Genomic DNA, 21621 nt, shown 5'->3' with positions numbered 1-21621 from the left:
CTCAATTCTTCATTGCTGCGACTTGCTTGCTAGTTGAGATTTCTGATCACATTAGGCCACATTTCATAACATTTTTTTTATGGAGGTTTGATCACGGGGGGGAGGCACTAGTAATGTCTGCAGTTTTCAGTTTGGCTATTTGTTTCAAGTATATTAGTCTATAAATACATCTCTTTGCCAAAATTCATCATCTCTCCCATGTCTTATTCGATTAGTAGTTGTTCTGAAATGTTTATTGCTTGCCTACATTTTACTCCCTCCTCTATGTTTAATATAACACACATACATTAATTATTCATTTTGGTTGCCTATCCTGACGTGGAGTTTGTTCTATAGAGAGTATTTGACTCAGATGTGTGCCACAGAAAGTATCTGACTCTAGCCACAAAATTAAGGAAATTAGAGGGGGTGTAGTATTTCGGCAAGGCTATTTCCTTGCCTCCCTCCCTTCAATCTTGGGACTGCAAGGCCTGGCACACTTCTGAATAATTGTTGGTGACCTATCATGTCCTCTGATGTGTGGAAGTATTAGACTCTCGTCACAAAAGGAAGTGGTTATTTCAGCAATAATAGTTTTCAGAGCCCTCTACTGTTCTCTCTATCCATCCCTCAATCCCCCATCCCATCGTGCTTTTCCCTCATGGCTTTTCCTGCATTTTTTCACACTTTTCTTTTATAGTTTATAATATTGTAGGTACAGTAGTAATAATAAAATAATAATAACAATAATAAATCAAAAATGTGTACACTGGGCGAAAAATAAAGTTCAAATATATAAGTCAACATGAGTGCATATCCATAATCACAGTAAACGGTTATAGTAATCGAAAAAAATAAGAAAGAAAGAAATGTAGAATAATATAATAAACCAGCACCTTCCACCATCCCCATCAACCCTCAATAGGACAGCCCCAGCACCTCCACCATTCCACCATCCCCATCAACCCTCAATAGGACAGCCCCAGCACCTCCACCATCCCCATCAACCCTCAATAGGACAGCCCCAGCACCTCCACCATCCAATCCCCATCAAATAGGACAGCCCCACACCTCCACCATTCCACCATCCCCATCAACCCTCAATAGGACAGCCCCAGCACCTCCACCATTCCACCATCCCCATCAACCCTCAATAGGACAGCCCCAGCACCTCCACCATTCCACCATCCCCATCAACCCTCAATAGGACACCCCCAGCACCTCCACCATCCCCATCAACCCTCAATAGGACACCCCAGCACCTCCACCATCCCCATCAACCCTCAATAGGACAGCCCCAGCACCTCCACCATCCCCATCAACCTCCCCCACCCCTCAACCACAAAACACAATAATGATAATAATAATATAAATTAAAATGTAAAAAAAATATATACCAAGATATATATACACACACGTACAGTACATGTACAGTGGGGCAAAAAAGTATTTAGTCAGCCACCAATTGTGCAAGTTCTCCCACTTAAAAAGATGAGGCCTGTAATTTCCATCATAGGTACACTTAAACTATGACAGACAAAATGAGAAAAAAATCCAGAAAATCACATTGTAGGATTTTTAATGAATTTAATGAAATTATGGTAGAAAATAAGTATTTGGTCACCGACAAACAAGCAAGATTTCTGGCTCTCACAGACCTGTAACTTCTTCTTTAAGAGGCTCCTCTGTCCTCCACTCGTTACCCGCATTAATGGCACCTGTTTGAACTTGTTATCAGTATAAAAGACACCTGTCCACAACCTCAAACAGTCACACTCCAAACTTCACTATGGCCAAGACCAAAGAGCTGTTAAAGGACACCAGAAACAAAATTGTAGACCTGCACCAGGCTGGGAAGACTGAATCTGCAATAGGTAAGCAACTTGGTTTGAAGAAATCAACTGTGGGAGCAATTATTAGGAAATGGAAGACATACAAGACCACTGATAATCTCCCTCGATCTGGGGCTCCACGCAAGATCTCACCCCGTAGGGTCAAAATGATCACAAGAACGGTGAGCAAAAATCCCAGAACCACACGGGGGGACCTAGTGAATGACCTGCAGAGAGCTGGGACCAAAGTAACAAAGCCTACCATCAGTAACACACTACGCCGCCAGGGACTCAAATCCTGCAGTGCCAGACATGTCCCCCTGCTTAAGCCAGTACATGTCCAGGCCCGTCTGAAGTTTGCTAGAGAGCATTTGGATGATCCAGAAGAAGATTGGGAGAATGTCATATGGTCAGATGAAACGAAAATATAACTTTTTGGTAAAAACTCAACTCGTCGTGTTTGGAGGACAAAGAATGCTGAGTTGCATCCAAAGAACACCATACCTACTGTGAAGCATGGGGGTGGAAACATCATGCTTTGGGGCTGTTTTTCTGCAAAGGGACCAGGACGACTGATCCGTGTAAAGAAAATAATGAATGGGGCCATGTATCGTGAGATTTTGAGTGAAAACCTCCTTCCATCAGCAAGGGCATTGAAGATGAAACGTGGCTGGGTCTTTCAGCATGACAATGATCCCAAACACACCGCCCGGGCAACAACGGAGTGGCTAAGAAGCATTTCAAGGTCCTGGAGTGGCCTAGCCAGTCTCCAGATCTCAACCCCATAGAAAATCTTTGGAGGGAGTTGAAAGTCCGTGTTGCCCAGCAACAGCCCCAAAACATCACTGCTCTAGAGAAGATCTGCATGGAGGAATGGGCCAAAATACCAGCAACAGTGTGTGAAAACCTTGTGAAGACTTACAGAAAACATTTGACCTCTGTCATTGCCAACAAAGGGTATATAACAAAGTATTGAGAAACTTTTGTTATTGACCAAATACTTATTTTCCACCATAATTTGCAAATAAATTCATTAAAAATCCCACATTGATTTTCAGGAATGATTTTTTCTCATTTTGTCTGTCATAGTTGAAGTGTACCTACGATGAAAATGTACAGGCCTCTCTCATCTTTTTAAGTGGGAGAACTTGCACAATTGGTGGCTGACTAAATACTTTTTTGCCCCACTGTACATAAACATCTTCACAGGACACTCAACTTATCTCTTATCTCTTTTTCTACATCAGATATGCAGGTGACATTTCGACCTGGATGACAGCATATAATCAGCAAGACGGAGATACTCTTCATCCGAGGGAATGCCTGCCCACTCTGAGATGTTAGATAATCCCAGATGATCACTTCAACTCACACCTGCTGGAATCATTGCATTCTCAGATTCCCCTCTGTTATTAATCTCTATATTGTAATCAATAAAGTGTTTCAAAATGCTGTACTTTTATTAACATATATGTTCAGATCATTCCTGAGAGAGAAGGGGTGTAATATATCCAGATGGACATGTGGTACCCTTCCTCACCCATGCCAACAAGATGTTACTTCTTGTGGGGTCTTTGCCTTGAAAGTAAGTGTACATGTACAATTAACCTACTGAAAGTATACTGACTAAAAGGCAAAGCAGAACTGTCAAATTATATTATAGCTATGTCGTTGTATACTTGCGAATTATAATCTTAAATGTAATATCATTTTGTTGGGGAAAACTGAAATGCCCATCAAATTTCTTTCCAAGGTTTGCTGAATGTGTTCTGAAGGAGGAGTCAATTGTCTTTTCAAATACGGACAAAGATGTTAACATCATGAGAGAAGAAATGGAAGTCACTCTCCTCAATTTCTACATTGGGATCGGTGTCCCTTCCATGGGACGGTTGAGCTAACGTAGGCTAATGCGATTATCATGAGGTTGTAAATAACAAGACAATTTCCCAGGACATAGACATCTGATATTGGCAGAAAGCTTAAACTCTTGTTAATCTAACTGCACTGTCCAGTTTACAGTAGCTATTACAGTGACATAATACCATGCTATTGTTTGAACATGTGCACAATTTTGAACATGTAATGGTTATTAATAAACAAATTAGGCACATTTGGGTAGTCTTAACACAACATTTTGAACAGAAATGCAATGGTTCATTGGATCAGTCTAAAACGTTGCACATACACTGATGCAATCTAGTGGCCAAAATCAAAATTGCACCTGGGCTGGAATAATACATTATGGCCTTTCTCTTGCATTTCAAAGAGAGTACAAACAAATACAAAATAACCATTTTTTTTTTCTTTGTATTATCTTTTATACTCTACCACATTCCTTTCACATTTCCATAAACTTCAAAGTGTATCCTTTCAAATGTTACTAAGAATATGTATATCTTTGCATATCCATATACATGTAAAGATGTATAGACTACTTGACATTATGTTTTGCTAGATGACACGAGCCAACTGTGCCACTTCTGTGGGGAGATGGACATTAATGAGGAAGACACTAACTGGGTAATTGCTTGTTCACTTCTAAAGGAACATTTTTAGGAGTACAAATTTGTGTAAGCAGCAACCAAATTAATGTGTGTTATATTAAACATAGAGGAGGGAGTAAAATGTAGGCAAGCAATAAACATTTCAGAACAACTACCAATCGAATAAGACATGGGAGAGATGATGAATAATTTTGGCGAAGAGATTTATTTATAGACTAATACACTTGAAACAAGTAGCTAAACCGAAAACTGCAGAAATTACTAGTGCCTCCCCCACTATCAAACCGACATAAACAATTAAATTAAATGCAGCCGAACGTGATCAGAAATCTCAATTCGCAAGCAAGTCGCAGCAATGAAGCATTGAGTGCGTCCACGCAAGGGGGGGGGGGGGGTTCTGTCAGGGGAGAGCTTTTCGGCACAACACCTGTTCTCCAGGCACCATCGCATGAGCCTGAAGCAGAAGGCTGGCAAAACTTGTGTTTATAAAAATGAATTCAAAGGCACTAATAAGTCCTTTTTCATTTAATTTGTATTGAATTCTAAGTAAGTTACAGCCTATATGCGCAATTTATAGACTCTAATGATTTAATACAACAAAATGTTGTTTAAATGCTGAGCCCTTTATTTATTTTTATTTATTTTATTTCACCTTTATTTAACCAGGTAGGCCAGTTGAGAACAAGTTCTCATTTACAACTGCGACATGGCCAAGATAAAGCAAAGCAGTGCGACAAAAAAACAACACAGAGTTATACGTGGGATAAACAAACGTACAGTCAATAACACAATAGAAAATCTGTATACAGTGTGTGCAATGAAGTAAGGAGGTAAGGCAATAAATAGGCCATAGTGGCAAACTAATTACAATTTAGCATTAACACTGGAGTGATAGATGAGCAGATGAGGATGTGCAAGTAGAAATACTGGTGTGCAAAAGAGCAGAGTTTTTTTTTAATTATAAATATGGGGATGAGGTAGGTAGTTGGTTGGATGGGCTATTTACAGATGGGCTGTGTACAGCTGCAGCGATCGGTAAACTGCTCTGACAGCCGATGCTTGAAGTTAGTGAGGGAGATATAAGTCTCCAACTTCAGTGATTTTTGCAATTCGTTCCAGTCATTGGCAGCAGAGAACTGGAAGGAAAGGCGGCCAAAGTAAGTGTTGGCTTTGGGGATGACCAGTGAAATATACCTGCTGGAGCTCGTGCTACGGGTGGGTGCTGCTATGGTGACCAGTGAGCTGAGATAAGGCGAGGCTTTACCTAGCAAAGACTTATAGATGACCTGGAGCCAGTGGGTTTGGTGACGAATAGGTAGTGAGGGCCAGCCAACGAGAGCATACAGGTTGCAGTGGTGGGCACTGTGATAGACTACATCCAATTTGCTGAGTAGAGTGTTGGGAGGCTGTTTTGTAAATTACATCGCCGAAGTCAAGGATCGGCAGGATAGTCAGTTTTACGAGGGTATGTTTGGCAGCATGAGTGAAGGAAGCTTTGTTGCGAAATAGGAAGCCAATTTAGATTTAAATTTGGATTAGAGTGCTTAATATGATGCTTTATGTCCCTACCAGCCTATTGTCTCATACTTGTAAATGTATTTCTTTGTAGGTTATAGCCTTGAAATAATAGAAATAATATAGCTAAAATAATACACTTCTTAGGCTCCCTGTCTGGCTCCTGACCTTTTTAGAGTGCTTATATCTGACTATTTGAAATGATGTTAGCTTCTTACATTCACCTTTTCACGTTTATTCAAATACTTTTAATTCCAATCCTTACGTGTTGGTTTCAATACTTAAAACCCAATTGGTTGGTCCAGGTAGTCACAAAAATAGATGGGTGTTTGGTTCAATTGTGATTTTAATGAATGGAGCGAATTTGGAGCAGCAGTTTTTTTTATTGTGAGCTCAGAATGATTTTTTTTTTGCAAAGCTGTAGGAAAGGACATGGCCACAGTAGCAGTGTGCAACCGCTCCATGAGCGATGAGCAGGACTCCACTCACATGGGCTACCTGCTAAGCGTCAGTATAGAGACAAAGTAGAGTCGCAATTCAACGGCTCAGACACAAGAGGTATGTGGCAGGCTCTACAGTCAATCACGGATTACAAAAAGAAAACCAGCCCAGTCACGGACCAGGATGTCTTGCTCCCAGACAGACTAAGTAACTTTTTTGCTCGCTTTGAGGACAATACAGTGCCACTGACACGGCCCGCTACCAAAACCTGCGGACTCTCCTTCACTGCAGCCGACGTGAGGAAAACATTTAAACGTGTTAACCCTCGCAAGGCTGCAGGCCCAGACGGCATCCCCAGCCGCGTCCTCAGAGCATGCGCAGACCAGCTGGCTGGTGTGTTTACGGACATATTCAATCAATCCCTATCCCAGTCTGCTGTTCCCACAAGCTTCAAGAGGGCCACCATTGTTCCTGTTCCCAAGAAAGCTAAGGTAACTGAGCTAAACGACTACCGCCCCGTAGCACTCACTTCCGTCATCATGAAGTGCTTTGAGAGACGAGTCAAGGACCATATCACCTCCACCCTACCTGACACCCTAGACCCACTCCAATTTGCTTACCACAGACGACGCAATCGCAACCACACTGCCTAACCGATCTGGACAGGAGGAATACCTATGTGAGAATGCTGTTCATCGACTACTGCTCAGCATTTAACACCATAGTACCCTCCAAACTCGTCATCAAGCTCGAGACCCTGGGTCTCGACCCCGCCCTGTGCAACTGGGTACTGGACTTCCTGACGGGCCGCCCTCAGGTTGTGAGGGTAGGTAACAACATCTCCACCCCAATGATCCTTAACACTGGGGCCCCACAATGGTGCGTTCTGAGCCCTCTCCTGTACTCCCTGTTCACCCACGACTCAAACTCAATCATCAAGTTTGCGGACGACACTACAGTGGTAGGCTTGATTACCAACAACGACGAGACGGCCTACAGGGAGGAGGTCAGGGCCCTCGGAGTGTGGTGACAGGAAAACAACCTCACACTCAACATCAAGAAAACAAAGGAGATGATTGTGGACTTCAGGAAACAGCAGAGGGAGCACCCCCCTATCCACATCGACGGGACAGTAGTGAAGAGGGTAGTAAGTTTTTAGTTCCTCGGCGTACACATCACGGACAAACTGTATTGGTCTACCCACACAGACAGCGTTGTGAAGAAGGCGCAGCAGCGCCTCTTCAACCTCAGGAGGCTGAAGAAATTCGGCTTGTCACCAAAAGCACTCACAAACTGCTACAGATGCACAATCGAGAGCATCCTGTTGGGCTGTATCACCGCCTGGTACGGCAACTGCTCCGCCCACAACCGTAAGGCTCTCCAGAGGGTAGTGAGGTCTGCACAACGCATCACCGGGGGCAAACTACCTGCCCTCCAGGACACCTAATCACCCGATGTCACAGGAAGGCCATAAAGATCATCAAGGACAACAACCACCCGAGCCACTGCCTGTTCACCCCGCTATCATCCAGAAGGCGAGGTCAGTACAGGTGCATCAAAGCAGGGACCGAGAGACTGAAAAACAGCTTCTATCTCAAGGCCATCAGACTGTTAAACAGCCACCACTAACATTGAGTGGCTGCTGCCAACATACTGACTCAACTCCAGCCACTTTAATTATGGAAATCGATGGGAATTGATGTAAAAATGTATCACTAGCCACTTTAAACAATGCCACTTAATATAATGTTTACATACCCTACATTACTCATCTCATATGTATATGTATATACTGTACTCGATACCATCTACTGCATCTTGCCATCTTTATGTAATACATGCATCACTAGCCACTTTAAACTATGCCACTTTATGTTTATGTTACCCTACATTACTCATCTCATATGTACATACTGTACTCTATACCATCTACTGCATCTTGCCTATGTCGTTCTATACCATCACTCATTCATATATCTTTATGTACATATTCTTTATCCCTTTACACTTGTGTGTATATGGTAGTAGTTGTGGAATTGTTAGATTAAATTACTCGTTGGTTACTACTGCATTGTCGGAACTAGAAGCACAAGCAGTTCGCTCCACTCGCATTAACATCTGCTAACCATGTGTATGTGACCAATAACATTTGATTTGATTTGCCCCTCCCCTCTGAAGCATAGGTTACTTTTACCTACTGACCACGTCACAAGTGTAATTCAGAAATGTGGGAGAGATATTCTGTGGGCCTAATTCAGATAACGCATGTCATGGCAAGATGCCTAGCGCTTTAAGGCAAGCTTCCTCCATCCTTTCTCACTCTCTCACACTCAACATGCCAGTTGCATCTAGCACCCTACACTGTGACTGGAAGTGCTTGTCCTACGACTGTATACTACATATCTGACCAATCACTAACGTGTGACCAAAGCATTCACTTCTATTACTTGTGTGCATTCAGGTTTCCATCTGATTCCCTGATGAGGACGCTTGATGGCATTTGAGAGATAACATCCTTAGAATTTTTAAGGATCATTCAAATGGATGAGAAGACCAAACGTTAATTTGAAAAATGAGGGGGTTGGGAAAGAGAGTTAAAGAACTGCAATCCAAACCTCACACTGAGAACTAGAAAACACCAGAACTTGGAGATGACAAAGGGAAATGATTACTATGATTATATAGTAATATATAATACAGGATATATTATCATATAAATGATATAGGTTGTCTATCTGTTGGGAGGATGTGTTAGGTAGATGTTTTGGGGTCTACACACACACACGCACACATACGGTACACAGACCTGGGTTCAAATACCATTAGACATAATTTCAAATATGTGCTTGAGTGAACTTGCCTGTTGCAATAGAACCAATAATAAAGTCTCTAAATGACAAACCCCACCGACCTGCAGGCTAAAGCAAATGCGGAAAGCATTTGAACCCAGGTCTGGCCCTACAGTATGTTCCTACCACAGTACCTGGAAGGCCAACTGATGACAGACTGAGTGCCAGCAGCATCATCTTCTGAGTCTGTCTGGAGAGACCAGTCGCTCTGAGACAACACTGCCAGGCTACAGGACCAATGTGGTGAAGATGACGACATAGCTTAGAATGGTGCTGGGTCATTAGGACTACTATAATACTGTGGTTATGTCCCAAATTGCACCCTATTCCCTATATAGTGCACTACTTTTGACCAGGGCCCAGAGGGCTCTGGTCAAAAGCAGTGCACTATTTCGGAAATATCAATATTAATCAATGCTACAAGAAGACATTTAGACCCTGTCCACTCGCTCTCTCTGGTCTGGCCAAAGATGGTGGATACATGAAGATGTCTTACTCAGGCAGTTTACCATTGGAAACATTTTTCAAGGTTCCTGTCTTTGTAAGTGGGCGTTCCCTCTCTCGCGTGAGCATGCTTTCCTGCATGAGCTCACGATTCCTCTCCATAATCTCTGGCATGTTCATGCGAGAGAGTTAAGGCCCACTTACACAGAAAGCATTTATTTTCAATGAGAAACTGCCCAATAACAGCTGGCACTGGTATAATTATTGTCACCTCCCTGCTCGCATCACCTGACAAGAAAGGATTAGCCAGTGAGATGTCTCGCTTTCTCTACCATCTCTGCTCTGGCCATAGAGTTGGATAGAGAGCACACTTGGCACAAAGCCTGTTTTAAGAGGCAAAGATGAGCACTCTATCTAACTCTATGGGTCTGCCCTTACAGGGCAAGCTGTGAAACCCAACCAAGTTAACAAATCCCCCATCATAGATGGCCCCCTTACCCCCACAAAACCCACCCTGTAGCCCCTCTGCAGCTCCTGATGAGATACCCAAGCAGGCAGAGTACCTCCTCCATGAAACCAGAACAGTCCACAGTCCAGATATACAACCCCCACTGGCACCACAAAAACACTGTTACCAACAACAGCACAAGTGCAACAAAATACTGCAACTACTAATTAAAGTGATCAGTCAATGGTAAAAGCAACCTGTTTTTTACCTAAGCCACTCCGCCCCCCTCGGAGACAGTGGGAGCATTCATCACTGTGCCAATATCTTTACATTCTTTTTTTTTGTACTCAGCACCTGCACCTATTTCATACTGAAAGCAACCTGAGCACAGAGATCAAACTCATTGGAGACAGAGTGCAGTATGACATCAAATCTGATCTGAACTCACCCCTGTCTGCTGAGGATGGCCTGAGCTTGCTGCTCGATGAACAGGTCCCCGGGGGAGATGCCGTAGCGTGTGGAGGGCAGGGAGGCCCGGCGGGCCGTACGAGGGGAGCTGGGGATGGCCGCCACGCTGCAGGATTCTCTGGAGGAGGCCCTGGATAGAGGAGGGCTGAGCTGCTGGATGGAGGGTGCCTGGGCATGATCATGGGGCCTGTTACTGGCTCCTCTGAGGCCCCCTGGCATTGTCCTCTCCTGGGCCCGCCGGTAGTTCTCCAGGTTCATCATCCTCTCCCGCTCTGAGAAGGTGCCGGCCCTCTCCCGGGTGGGCAGAGGGGCTTGAGTATGGGTAGGGCCTGCATGGGCTGGACCGTGACCTGAGGCAGGAGCGTGGCCAGGAGAAGGCTCAGTGGGGTGAGCCTGCATGTAGATCCTGCCCACTCCAGAGCTGTTGGGAGTTCTGCGGGAACTCTCCCGCCCTCCTCCTCCTTCCTCCACCTCCTGTCTTTCTCTATCTCTGTCTCTCCTACGCTCTGTGACTGCTGGGGCCACTCTATCCAAGGCATCAGACTCTCTACGTGAGCACGAGTAGCGAGGACTGTAGTCCATGTCTATCTCCTGATCCAAGAGGATGCCGTAACGCTCAGAGAGCTGGCGCCGGCGCTCTGCTTTGTAGCGGGCGATCCGCTCGGCCTTGGAACTGAGGCTGGCTGGGTCCACTGGGCCACCGGAAGGGGATAGGACAGGCTCTGCATGGGGGTGGGCGGCCGGTCCAGGATGGTCACCCGGTCTGCCCCGGGTCCTAGACTGTCTGTCTGGGGAGGACACCGGCATCTGTGGGGCCTCCACCTGCTCTCTGCTGTAACGTCTCACTGTGGAACGAGGAGGGAGACAAGCACACTGTAAGGATGTGTCCCAAATGGCACTCTGTTCCCTTTACAGTTCACCACTTTTGATATAGGGGACAACGATGTCTCAAACATGGCATGGTCTCACTGTGGAACCAGGAGTTACCCAGACACACAGTTAAACATACATGCAGACCTACCATGCCTCTCTCCCAAATATAATCTTTCTCCATCCCAAAATAATCAGCACCTAACAACCCATGCTCTGAATAAGGTTCTAGGTGTCATATGCATTCCCCCTCACTAGCATACATTATGAGGCTTCACCTTTTCTTTACGAGGAGCTTAAAAATCTAAGTACAGTAGGCCAAGCCTACAGTATATGTTTCATACAGGGCTTGCATTGCCTTGTGTGGTCAGTATACGTACCCATGATTGGCTCACAGGGGTCTGAGGCCCGGGTGTATCGTGGCGGGTCCTCCTCCAGCATGCGGTTGGCCACCAGGCCGGCACAGCTAGGTATCAGGGCAAGAGGAGCCTCACTCTCGATACCCTCCAGGCGCCTGGCTATCCTTTCCTTCCTGCTTCATACCAGGCAGAGACAGACAGGGGGATATAGATATATATGATAATATCATATATTGCCATTTTTAATTATGATTTTTTAAAGTCTCTTTTGCAAGGGCGCCCTGCTTCTCAACAAGTACACAACAATTGCACAATCAAGGCAGCATAGGAGCATAGGAAATATACCAACAAAATATAACATAATCATGAAAAACAACCATATTCCTCAGTAAAGAGGTTCTCAACAGTGACTCCTGTTTATACAGGAGAGGTTTACAAAATTCCAGGTTTTCCTAAAAATCTCAGTTGGAACATTCCCAGAATTAGAATGGAGTAAGCAAGACATAAGGAAAACCTGGGAATGTTGGGAAATTCCCAGAATTTTGCAGCCCTACACAATAACAACATGAAACGGTCTGAGGTAACTAGGAGAGTTGATGAAAACTGAAGGATGTGTGGAAAGGAGGGACAGAGGGAGTGTTGTCAGGGGTTACGATTTCGACATATGCAAACATACCTGTTCATTTCTAAATCACTCGAGACAACGCTTTCAAAATGTTTCTTTAATTCTGAAACTGGGAAAAAATATATGTAAAATATTACAAAACATGGCACGACAGTAATCTGTTAGTTAGTTCATTACTCCTATCGCAATAACTATGTGTGCGTCCCAAAATCCCCTACACATAGTTTACTACATGTGAAAACTAGTGCACTGTATATAGAATAGGGTGCCATTTGGGATGCTGTCTGTGTTTGGGAAGAAGCTCACCCTTGGGTAGGACTGACAGAAGATTGGCATCGAAATCAGTGGCACTCTTGACCAGCTCGGTCTTGTCCCCGAAGGAAAAGTCGTTCTGAAAGCTGGAAGTAAAAGACTTCCAAATAATCTAGCATCTTATCATGAGACTATTGCTATTGAAGATGTACTGTATATAAATTGTATACCAGTCTTCAGTAAGGTGCCACACAAATTCGTACTGGATATATCATCTCACATATTGGTCAAATGACTAAAAGAAATGATACTATCTCATGTTTCTGTAGCGTGAGGCAGCTTGATGTACAAGTACACCCCCTGGACAGCACACTAGTCTCTCGCAGGCCCCTAATCCAACTCCTTAACGCTGAGTGCCAAGCATAGGGTTCCATTTTTAGAGTCTTTGGTATGACCCGAGCTGGGATCGAACCTCCAATCTTCCAATCTCAGAGCTGACACTAACCACAAGGCCACTAAGTTGCTGGCGTTGATAAACCATTTTAAGATTGTGAAGACACCGTCATGTCTACTACTATTACTGCCTTTAAGTGGATAAACATACTGTCAGTCCCCAGGGTCAGTTCGGGTAATTTTGTACTGTGCTTCGACTTCCGTGAGGGAAGAGGGATCTAGCTAAGAACTAGGTTAACCCCTAACCCTAACATGGCACACCTCCAGGAAACGATCAGGATCATGTCCTAGTGGTTTTATCCAGACCAATCAAAAGGACACATAGCCAGGCAAGTATCTTCTAAACATCTCTGCCGTCACAACGAAAACATTCTGACCCACTTAGGTGTCAATCAAAAGATCTCTCATAATGGTCCGATGTGAAACAGTACAACTCTATGAAACATTCATGAATGGCCACATGACCATAGAAATCCTATAATTCACAAATTAAATGAATTATAGTAGCTCTACTTTATGTATCTGATTCTCTACTCCAACCTGGCCTCAGAGCAAAACGGATTATATTTTACTAAAATCCGTGCCACTCCATTTATTATGTTACTTTACATTTGCCTACCAATGTAAGAGCGGTCATACAATATAATAGGAATTATAGGGCGTATAGTATCCTACGTCTTGATCGCAACAGGTTGCTCTGACCCGTTCAGTATGATATATTACGTTCGACTTCTTTAGTATGATATATGTAATGACATTAGATTGGTGTGAGCATTGGTAGAAAGGAATGTTTAACACTGTTAAATCCATTTCAGGAAGTGTGCAAGTGCACAATTTTGGAAAAGGGTGGAGAATATTGACATATAGACTAGCTTTGAATGGGTACAGAAAATGAGCTGTCAGTTACAGAAGTACACTAATTCCATCAGGATAGGAGGGAGGGACTCCTGAATGTAGGTATTACAGTTCTTCTGTTCTGCCATTTGAACAAAGTATCTTAGGATAAGCTGCTCCAAGCATGTCAGCTTTTAATGCTTACTGGGATAATTTTGCCCAGTAAGCATTAAAAGCTGGAGTATTTTGTGGCCCTTGTGCTGTTGTTGGTAACGGTGTTTTTGTGGTGCCAGTGGGGGTTGTATCCGGACTGTTCTGGTTTCATAGAGGAGGTACTCTGCCTGCCTGGGTATCTCATCAGGAGCCTAGTCTTAAACCAGTCTGAATTCATCTTAAACCAGTCTGAATTAATCTTAAACCAGTCTGAATTAATCTTAAACCAGTCTGAAGAACCTACCCTTATCCTTGTCTATCCCCATCTTGATGATGTAGCAGATAGAACATGCTATCGGCCTCATGTTGCTCTTCAGGATTACAATGTGTAACGTTTACTATAACAACCTGATCAAAGTACCTTACATTTGTTAACGTTCATCTGAAGTTTCATGTTGGCTCAATCACTTTCTTTGATAAAAAACACTCTCTTTCTGACGCATAATTGTGCGTGCCACAACACGACTGTGAAATGGGTCTACTGTATATGTTAGAATATGACAAGTGAAAAGTGCATACAAAATGGTTTCCTCCACCTTAGAGTTTCTGTTGGCAATGGGGTTGAAGTGCAGAGTTTGACTGGAGCCTCAGTTCCAAAGCCTGGAGAAACAGACAGAGAAAATATGTTAGAAAAATATGTCCTACTTCTGTGTATGTTAATTGGTTAGATTTTTCCTGTCACACGGTGTGGTGAAACAGTGTGGTGAAACTCGCCAAATGACTTAACTGATAAAAAGGACTGATTACATAAATATTACAAAGACATATCAAGAATGTGTCAGAGTGGACCAAAAACAGGAATCCACCACATTTTACAATGACTCAATCTTCCATTGCAATCTGACGATAAAGCATATTACGTCATCATCATAACCTAAATGGAAACATGATGGAATTACACACTGTAGATAACCAGCACATGCCTGCTACGGTGACTAACTCCAGACTCCAGCCTAAATAAGGCATTCACTTCTTCAATATCAGACTGCCTCGCCTGGTTCACCAACTACTTTGCAGACAGAGTTCAGTGTGTCAAATCGGATGACATGTTGTCCGGACCTCTGGCAGTCTCTATGGGGGTACCACAGGGTTCAATTCTCGGGACGACTCTTTTCTCTGTATATATCAATGATGTCGCTCTTGCTGCGGGCGATTCCCTGATCCACCTCTATGAGGACGACACTATTCTGTATACTTCTGGCCCTTCCTTGGACACTGTGCTAACTAACCTCCAAACGAGCTTCAATGCCATGCAACACTACTTCCGTGGCCTCCAACTGCTCTTAAACGCTAGTAAAACCAAATGCATGCTTTTCAACAGTTCGCTGCCTGCACCCGCCCGCCCGACTAGCATCACCACCCTGGACGGTTCCGACCTAGAATATGTGGACATCTATAAACACCTAGGTGTCTGGCTAGACTGTAAACTCTCCTTCCAGACTCATATTAAACATCTCCAATCGGCTTTCTATTTCGCAACAAAGCCTCCTTTACTCACGCCGCCAAACTTACCCTAGTAAAACTGACTATCCTAACGATCCTCGACTTCGGCGATGTCATCTACAAAATAGCCTCCAACACTCTACTCAGCAAACTGGATGCAGTCTATCACAGTGCCATCCATTTTGTTACCAAATCACCTTATGCCACCCACCACTGCGACCTGTATGCTCTAGTCTGCTGGACCTCGCTACATAATCGTCGCCAAACCCACTGGCTCCAGGTCATCTATAAGTCTATGCTAGGTAAAGCTCCGCCTTATCTCAGTTCACTGGTCACGATAACAACACCCAGCAGGTATATCAGCAGGTATATCTCACTAATCATCCCCAAAGCCAACACCTCATTTGGCTGCCTTTCCTTCCAGTTCTCTGCTGCCAGTGACTGGAACAAATTGCAAAAATCGCTGAAGTTGGAGACTTTTATTTCCCTCACCAACTTTAAACATCAACTATCTGAGCAGCTAACCGATCACTGCAGCTGTACATAGTCCATCTGTAAATAGCCCACCCAATCTACCTACCTCATCCCCATACTGTTTTTATTTTATTTACTTTTCTGCTCTTTTGCACACCAGTATCTCTACTTGCACATCATCATCTGCTCATTTATCACTCCAGTGTTAATCTGCTAAATTGTAATTATTTGCTCCTATGGCCTATTTATTGTCTACCTCTTCATGCCTTTTGCACACACTGTATATAGACTTTCTTTTTTCTACTGTGTAATTGACTTGTTTATTGTGTTATTGGCTTGTTTATTGTTTACTCCATGTGTAACTCTGTGTTGTTGTCCAAGTCGCAGTTGTAAATGAGAACTTGATCTCAACTAGCCTACCTGGGTAAATAAAGGTGAAATCAATAAATACAATAAAAATCAATCGATAACCATTGGAAAATGAGAACGAAACAACAGCTTTTTTAATAGAATTGAATTTAAGATTTAAGATTTAATAATACTGCCGCTACCTTGCTCTCCAACCAAGGTCCATGAATTGAAGAATAATTTTTATCAACCTCCACTGTTATCTAAAATGTTTTGCTGTGAGGTGGGGGTGGGGGGGTTTGAAGTAATGTTTTCATCTAATTACAAAACTGGTTTAAACAATGAAATTGTTGTGGAAAATCAGCTTTGTTTACATAGTGGGGGATGAAAATAACGTAATTTAGACTGTAATGATCTCCAAAAATCGACGCATTAGGTCATTGCACCATTGATATAGCAACGGACGCTAATAGTGCATGCGCGGGGGGGGGGGGGGGGGGGGTTGGCAAGGGGATGCTATTTTGCATGACATGCCTCCAAAAAGCTAGAGCCGGCCATGGGTGGTGGCCTGGGAGCGAATGTGTCAATCAGGTCATCTAAATCAGAGACAGGTCAGTCGTCCAACAATGACAATGTCCAGTTGGTTCGTGGGCAGCCGTGCGAAAAGGACATGCCAAAGATGAGCTTAGGAGACTGTCTGTCAAAAGTGAGCTCAGTGGAGAAAGGGGATTTCTATAAATACACAGGGAGAAGCACAAGGTGAAAAATAGACCCTGTTAAACAAACTGCACCTCGTCTCAAGGCAGGCAGGAATCACAGGAGCGAATAGACTTACCATGTGTCCTTCCTCAGTTAAAGTCATGGAAACCATCCTCTCTATCAGCCTTCATAGTCTGATAGGAGAGAGTAGGAGGGTTGATCCACGATCAGGTCCCCCCTCTCCATTCCTTAGAACAGATCCTAGCGGAAATCTCAATGGATCAGCACCCCTAAGACGCTTAATACATACAAGCCCTGAAGTACATGGATGAGAGGGGTATAACGATCTGCAGCAATACAGTAATAAAGTACCAAGGATAAAGCACCTGTTTACTACTAGGGAAGTTTTTATCAGATGAGAAGAAAGTCATAAAGAAACAGCATCAGGTACACTTCTTCAGTCCACATGCACAAAGAGATACTTGATTCATTATTCAATGGTGCTACTGCAGCTGTAGCAGCCCTTACACACACACACACACACACACACACACACACACACACACACACACACACACACACACACAGCCAGTTGAGTCCCTGAGAAAGCATGTACCAAATCAAAGTAAGTCAAATCAAAGTAACTCATGTCCTTGGAATCTCTCACTCAGTGCACAGCACAAGGACAGTTCCTTACTATGAATGGTCAATAAGTTCTAGCTACTAAGTCAAAGCCTAGCACACACACACTCCAGAGTCCCCTCCTCCTCCTTGCCCTTACCTTGCCCACTGACACTGTATTTGACATGGCTCAGATAATTAGTGGTCCGTGGGTTCCGGAACATGTTTGTAGGGAGGCTGAAGACTGACAGAACATATGCTGCTGACAGGCTCCCTGTTGTCCCAGGTTGTCCCAGAACTAGTGGTGCTTACAGTCACAGCAACAGTGATGCAGACAGACTGACAGACTGTGGCAGTGAGGTACTACACAGACAAACACACACACAGCGAGGCAAGTAGCATTAAGGCCTGCCCCCACTGAGTGGATCGCCAGCTCAGACCAGCGGCCTGAAAGACAGACAGACACTGTATGTGTGTGTGTGCGTGGGTGTGTGTGTGAGCTCAGCCAGGGAGATCAGCGCCGATAGAGAGACAGACAAAGAGAGAAGAGAGAGTAAGAGGGAGAGCAAGAGGAGAGAGAGAGAGAGAGAGAGAGAGAGACAGGTGTAAGCAAGAGAGAGAGAGAGGGGAAGAGATAGGAGGAAAGAGAGAGAGAGATGAGAGGCAGGAGGCAGCATGCTAAAGCTGCTCAGAGCCCCTAATCAGATTACTGACAGAAATTAGCCGTGATGATAAAAACGCTGAAAATTGATTGGAGGGCGGTTCCAGGAGGACTGAGGAGTGTAGCAGGAAAGAGATGTAAACGCACGCACACGCACACGCACAGACACAGACACACAGAGCACGATACATACAACCACTCCCGCATAGACTTGTGGGAAACCTGAACAGGTTTCAATAATGCAGCACAATGGTGAAGAGGCAGAGAGAGAGGCATAGAGAGGGGCAGAGAGAGAGGCAGAGAGAGAGGCAGAGAGAGAGGCAGAGAGAGAGGCATAGAGAGAGGCAGAGAGAGGCAGAGAGAGGCAGAGAGAGAGGCATAGAGAGAGGCATAGAGAGAGGTAGAGAGAGAGGCAGAGAGAGAGGCAGAGAGAGAGGCAGAGAGAGGCATAGAGAGAGGCAGAGAGAGAGGCAGAGAGAGGGGCATAGAGAGAGGCATAGAGAGAGGTAGAGAGAGAGGCAGAGAGAGAGGCAGAGAGAGAGAGAGGCATAGAGAGAGAGGCAGAGAGAGAGGCAGAGAGAGAGGCAGAGAGAGGGGCATAGAGAGAGGCATAGAGAGAGGCAGAGAGAGCATGGAGAGAAAGAGATAGTGTGTGTGAGAGTGAGAGAGAGAGAGAGAGAGGCACACAAAACTTCCACAAAGCTGTGAACAAGCTGAGAGACAAGGCAAGAAGGGCCTTCTATGCCATATAAAATGAACATAAAATTTGACATACCAATTAGGATCTGGCAAAAAATAATTGAATCAGTTATAGAACCCATTGCCCTTTATGGTTGTGAGGTTTGGGGTCCGCTCACCAACCAATAATTCACAAAATGGGACAAACACCAAATTGAGACTCTGCACGCAGAATTCTGCTAAAATATCCTCCATGTACGGCGCAAAACACTAAATAATGCAGAGCAGAATTGGGCCGATACCAGCTAATGATCCAAATCCAGAAAAGAGCAGTTCAATTCTACAACCACCTGAAAGGAAGCAATGTCATGGTTCCTCCTGGCACCACAGGGCGGCAGAGACAGCCCTAGGGGCTATTATCACACTCAGGTGTTTCTATTTCCTGTTTCTATTTCCTCATTATTCCTCATTTCCCTTTAAAAGAGGTGTGTTTGCTGTTCACTTTGCAGAAGCGTGATTTTGGCTGCCCTGTGTGTGTTTGTCGAGTGAGTGAGTGTCTTTGTTGTTTTCCAAATGGACCACATAAAGGTTGAGGCGGTCGCCGATTGGCCCCATCCCACCTCACTCACCCTACAGGCGTTTTATATGGAGCTCAACGGACATACCACCTCTGACCCATCCTCGTTCATCCTGATCCTTCTCATTCCTTTGTGGTAGAGCAGGGACGGTTCTTTCACACGGAACGAGGAAGGCAAGAAACTGCACCCATTCACCTTTCTCACCATGGCGGTTCACGCCAGCGGAACGCAACAACGATGTAGGCAACCGGGAGCTCTTGGCAGTTAATGTCACGCCCTGACCTTAGATTCCGTTTATCGTTGTCTCTGATTGGGGATCATATTTAGGTAGCCATTTTCCCCATTGTTAGTTGTGGGATCTTGTCTATGTTTAGTTGCCTGTCAGCACTAGTTTGTATAGCTTCACGTTTCGTTTGGTTGTTTGTTGTTATGTACGCATACCACGCTGCGCCTTGGTCCGATCCTTATGACGAACGTACCTGCCTTGAGGGGTGGAGATACGCGTTGGAGGGCGCACCTTATCCTTTCGTAATCTAGACAGACCATAAGAACTTGGTCTCCATTCAAGAAGCCAAGAGGTTGAACGCTCACCAGGCTAGGTGGGCTCTGTTTTTATAAACAGGTTCAATTACACACTAGCTTATCGCCCGGGATCCACGAATCAGAAGGCAGACGCCAACATGATGTCTCCAATGAGGAGAGGGACCCCGAGCCCATCATCCCCAGCTCACGCATCTACTTCCATCTTTAAAACATCAAACAGGGCAGGGACTCGGGAGGAATGATATGACTAATATTACATAGTGTAACCATCATCTGTGTACATTTTGTTTATGTATTAGCCTTTCTTTTTATAATCATATTTTAGGTAATTAAATGTGTCGACTGAAGATTCCACAATACAACAGCAGTAGTGTTGTACCTGTATACATGACTATATGCACTTATTATTATCCCTACTGAAATGAACTGCATTTCATTATCCTCATTGCATTGTACTGTATTTACTGAAATGAACTGCATTTCATTATCCTCATTGCATTGTACTGTATTTACTGAAATGAACTGCATTTCATTATCCTCATTGCATTGTACTGTATTTACTGAAATGAACTGCATTTCATTATCCTCATTGCATTGTACTGTATTTACTGAAATGAACTGCATTTCATTATCCTCATTGCATTGTACTGTATTTACTGAAATGCTTTCCCACTACTGCTCTGGCAATATCTACTGTCTGTTTCCAAAGCAGTTAGAATCTGGAGCGTCAACTACTAACACCATAACTTATACACAGACATAGGCAGCCCTACCAAACAGTAGGCCTGCGTCCCAAATGCCACCCTATTCCCTATATAGGGAATATACAAAACATTAGGAACCCTTGCTCTTTCCATGACCTAGACAGACCATCCCGGTGAAAGCTATGATCCCTTGTTGATGTCACTTGTTCATTCCACTTCAATCAGTGTAGATGAAGGGGAGGAGACAGGTTAAAAAATGATTTTTAACCCTTGGGACAATTGAGACATGGATTGTGTATGTGTGCCGTTCAGAGGGCGAATGGGCAAGACAAGTTATTTAAGTGCCTTTGGTAGTAGTAGTAGTAGTAGTAGTAGTAGTAGTAGTAGTAGTAGTAGTAGGTGCCAGGCACACAGGTTTGTGTGTCAAGAACTGCAACACTGCTGAGTTTTTAATGCTGAACAGTTTCCCGTGTGTGTGAAGAATAGTCCACCACACTAAAAGGACATCCAGCCAACTTGTCACAACTGTGGGAAGCATTGGAGTCAACATGGGCCAGCATCCCTGTGGAACGCTTTCGCCACCTTGTAGAGTCCATGCCCAGACGAAATGAAGCTGTTGAGGGAAAAACAGGGTGCAACTCAATATTAGGAAGGTATTCCTAATGTTTTATACACTCAGTGTACAGAGAATATATTCTGTATATTCCCATAGGGGCCTGGTCAAAAGTAGTGCACTACATAGGGAATAGGGTGCCATTTGAGAAGCAGCCTTTGTTCCTGAATTAG

General features: G+C 44.1%; 1 protein-coding gene across 18 annotated transcripts in view; it reads right to left on the bottom strand.

The window, feature by feature from the left end:
* The window catches only part of LOC115102835 (supervillin-like), a 76624-nt gene that overhangs the window by 39933 nt on the left and 15070 nt on the right, over window positions 1-21621 (bottom strand). For 16 of the 18 annotated variants that reach the window (XM_065005638.1, XM_065005622.1, XM_065005625.1 and 13 more), the window contains 4 exons: window positions 12641-14686; window positions 12386-12443; window positions 11731-11885; window positions 10461-11325 (listed from right to left, as the gene is read on the bottom strand). In XM_065005638.1, the coding sequence (XP_064861710.1) occupies window positions 10461-11325; window positions 11731-11885; window positions 12386-12393 (1028 nt within the window). In that variant the 5' untranslated portion in view covers window positions 12394-12443; window positions 12641-14686. The remainder of the gene's footprint in view (window positions 1-10460; window positions 11326-11730; window positions 11886-12385; window positions 12444-12640; window positions 14687-21621) is intronic. The other 2 variants (XM_065005626.1, XM_065005634.1) reach the window with 2 other exon arrangements.

This window comes from Oncorhynchus nerka, linkage group LG20 (genome assembly GCF_034236695.1).
Source record: "Oncorhynchus nerka isolate Pitt River linkage group LG20, Oner_Uvic_2.0, whole genome shotgun sequence".
Lineage (NCBI taxonomy): Eukaryota > Metazoa > Chordata > Actinopteri > Salmoniformes > Salmonidae > Oncorhynchus > Oncorhynchus nerka.
The sequence above is the reverse complement of the archived record's forward strand: the minus strand, read 5'-3'. Positions and strand labels throughout refer to the sequence as shown.